Source organism: Prunus avium, chromosome 3, assembly GCF_965620075.1.
Source record: "Prunus avium chromosome 3, drPruAviu1.hap1.1, whole genome shotgun sequence".
Taxonomy (NCBI): Eukaryota; Viridiplantae; Streptophyta; class Magnoliopsida; order Rosales; family Rosaceae; genus Prunus; species Prunus avium.
Genome location: NC_142286.1, coordinates 33,312,956 through 33,314,941, shown reverse-complemented (window position 1 = coordinate 33,314,941; position 1,986 = coordinate 33,312,956). Strand labels below are relative to the sequence as shown.

The window sequence follows — 1,986 nt, the reverse complement described above, 5'->3', positions numbered from 1 at the left end:
TTTGATATATCAAGCCTAGGAGAAGTCATCATGATAAGAATTGGAAGATATTGCATAATATTATTATTTATATATCAAGGGAAGTCAAACTTTGCTGACTAAAATCTGCGTCTTTTACTCGTAAACGATGCATGCCACCGTAATGGCTGGTGTCGTCTAGTGGGATCTCCCAGCACTATAAACAGTGGTGATCGGCAAAGCATAACATTCATTCGCATCTTCTGCCTTAAACTAGCAATCTTTCTTGTGAGATTTTTTAGTAGCATAAGATTTCGACAAGTCATGACTTTCAAGGCTTTCATTTTGCTGGGCCTTCTTGTGCTTGGCTCTGTTGTTCTCATCTCTTCCACTGTTGCGGCTGAGACATCCAAAGATGAGAAGAAAGGTTTACCAAATATATGATTTTATGCCAAATATATATATGTGCATCATGCATGCATATGTGACAGTTAATCTTAGAATTCATGATCCTTTTATCACACAATCGACCAACCCAGAAAAGAAGTCAAAATATGTACCAAGAATTTGATTTGATTTGGTTTTGTATTAATATTTTTCGAATATATATACTCACTAACGTCACATATATATGGCTGGTGGCTGGTGCAGTGGATGAGGCACAGGAAGCGAACCCTGTAGATGACGCAAAACGATATTGCGGGTGTTGCACTCGTTATGGCTACTATAGATGCGGCCCACAATGTTGTCGGCAACCTGAAGCTGATGATCAGCCTCAAGAAGTAGGCGACAGCCTTGAAACGAACCAGCCTGATGGGTATGGATATGGCGGCGGCGGCTATGGAGGAGGCCGTGGCGGCGGCTATGGAGGAGGAGGCCATGGCGGCTATGGAGGAGGAGGCCGTGGAGGCGGCGGCTATGGAGGCGGGGGCCGTGGTGGGGGCTATGGAGGAGGAGGCCATGGAGGCGGCGGCTATGGAGGAGGTGGCCACGGGAGAGGTGGTGGAGGAGGCGGCTATGGCAGAGGCGGTGGCGGTGGTGGAGGAAACTGAAAGGCCCCGAGCTAAACCCACTGTATGAGAGAACTATGTACATATAGAAATCGTTCGTTCTTAAAGTATGGTAGAGAAGAATAGATGAATAAGCTCTCCATGTATGTATGTTTTTCCATGCACGAGCATGAGTGCAAGATAAAAGGGTCAAATATCACCTGGCTATTTTGACCCCAGCTAGCTTGCTCCAAGGACTGACCATAAGTCATTGTAGCTGGTTTATGTATTATATATATATAAGAGTAGTATCTTCACTACTTTCTACTCGTTTTTAATGTTGCTTTTAGAACCATGAGCACTCTTCTCCAATGTTCTATAAAAAGTAAAAAACCAGAATTAAAAAATAATGTGTCAATATATTATGCATGCTTATGGGTTTGTCTTTCCACTACCGCAGCCTTTAATCCGAATCTCATGCTTGGTTTCTTCGAACACGACCTTGATGCGATGGTAGTGTGATCTACATTAGGATGATGCCATGTGTGACAAGATTAACTTTGTTTGGTCAGTTGTACTGTTTATGTAAGGTTATGTAAGAGAACAAGATACTATAATAGCTAGCCTAATCTTTGTACCGACACTAACACTAGTAAAAAAATGTGGCAACAATCACCATTATTTGGTGATATTTGTGGCCGTGACAAAAGGCATTAGTCACCTTTTTTGATTTTTTTGGTGACTAAGAAGGCATTTAGTCACATTTTTTACTTTTTACCAGATGAAACCAAATAATGGTGACTGTTGTCACTTTTTTTTGTAGTGTGAGATCAATACTTGAGCCTATTATAATCGTCTCTATTGTTTCATTTCTTCCTTCTTCTCCTTCTTCTTCACTCTGAATAAAGTTTGGTTAAAACACTGGCCATTTATCCCAAAATTACTTAAATTGTTATATATTATGCCTAAAATCAACCTAAATTAATATATTAAATTCAACAAATTTATCTTCCAAGCGCACAGATTAATGATTAGTATA

General features: G+C 40.5%; 1 protein-coding gene across 1 annotated transcript; it reads left to right on the top strand.

Annotated features, from left to right (window-relative positions):
* Window positions 1-200: 200 nt before the first annotated feature.
* Window positions 201-1,299, top strand: LOC110770231 (uncharacterized). The gene is made up of 2 exons (XM_021974323.2): window positions 201-385; window positions 610-1,299. Exons 1-2 carry the CDS (start codon window positions 283-285, stop codon window positions 1,008-1,010), a joined length of 504 nt encoding a protein of 167 aa, XP_021830015.2. The 5' UTR covers window positions 201-282; the 3' UTR covers window positions 1,011-1,299.
* Window positions 1,300-1,986: the final 687 nt, after the last annotated feature.

Bases quoted from the DNA above. Each gene is read 5' to 3' on its own strand.
- LOC110770231 (XM_021974323.2), top strand. From the start codon at position 283: ATGACTTTCAAGGCTTTCATTTTGCTGGGCCTTCTTGTGCTTGGCTCT. The intron at 386-609 runs GTTTACCAAATA...TGGCTGGTGCAG, and splicing joins ATCCAAAGATGAGAAGAAAG to TGGATGAGGCACAGGAAGCG.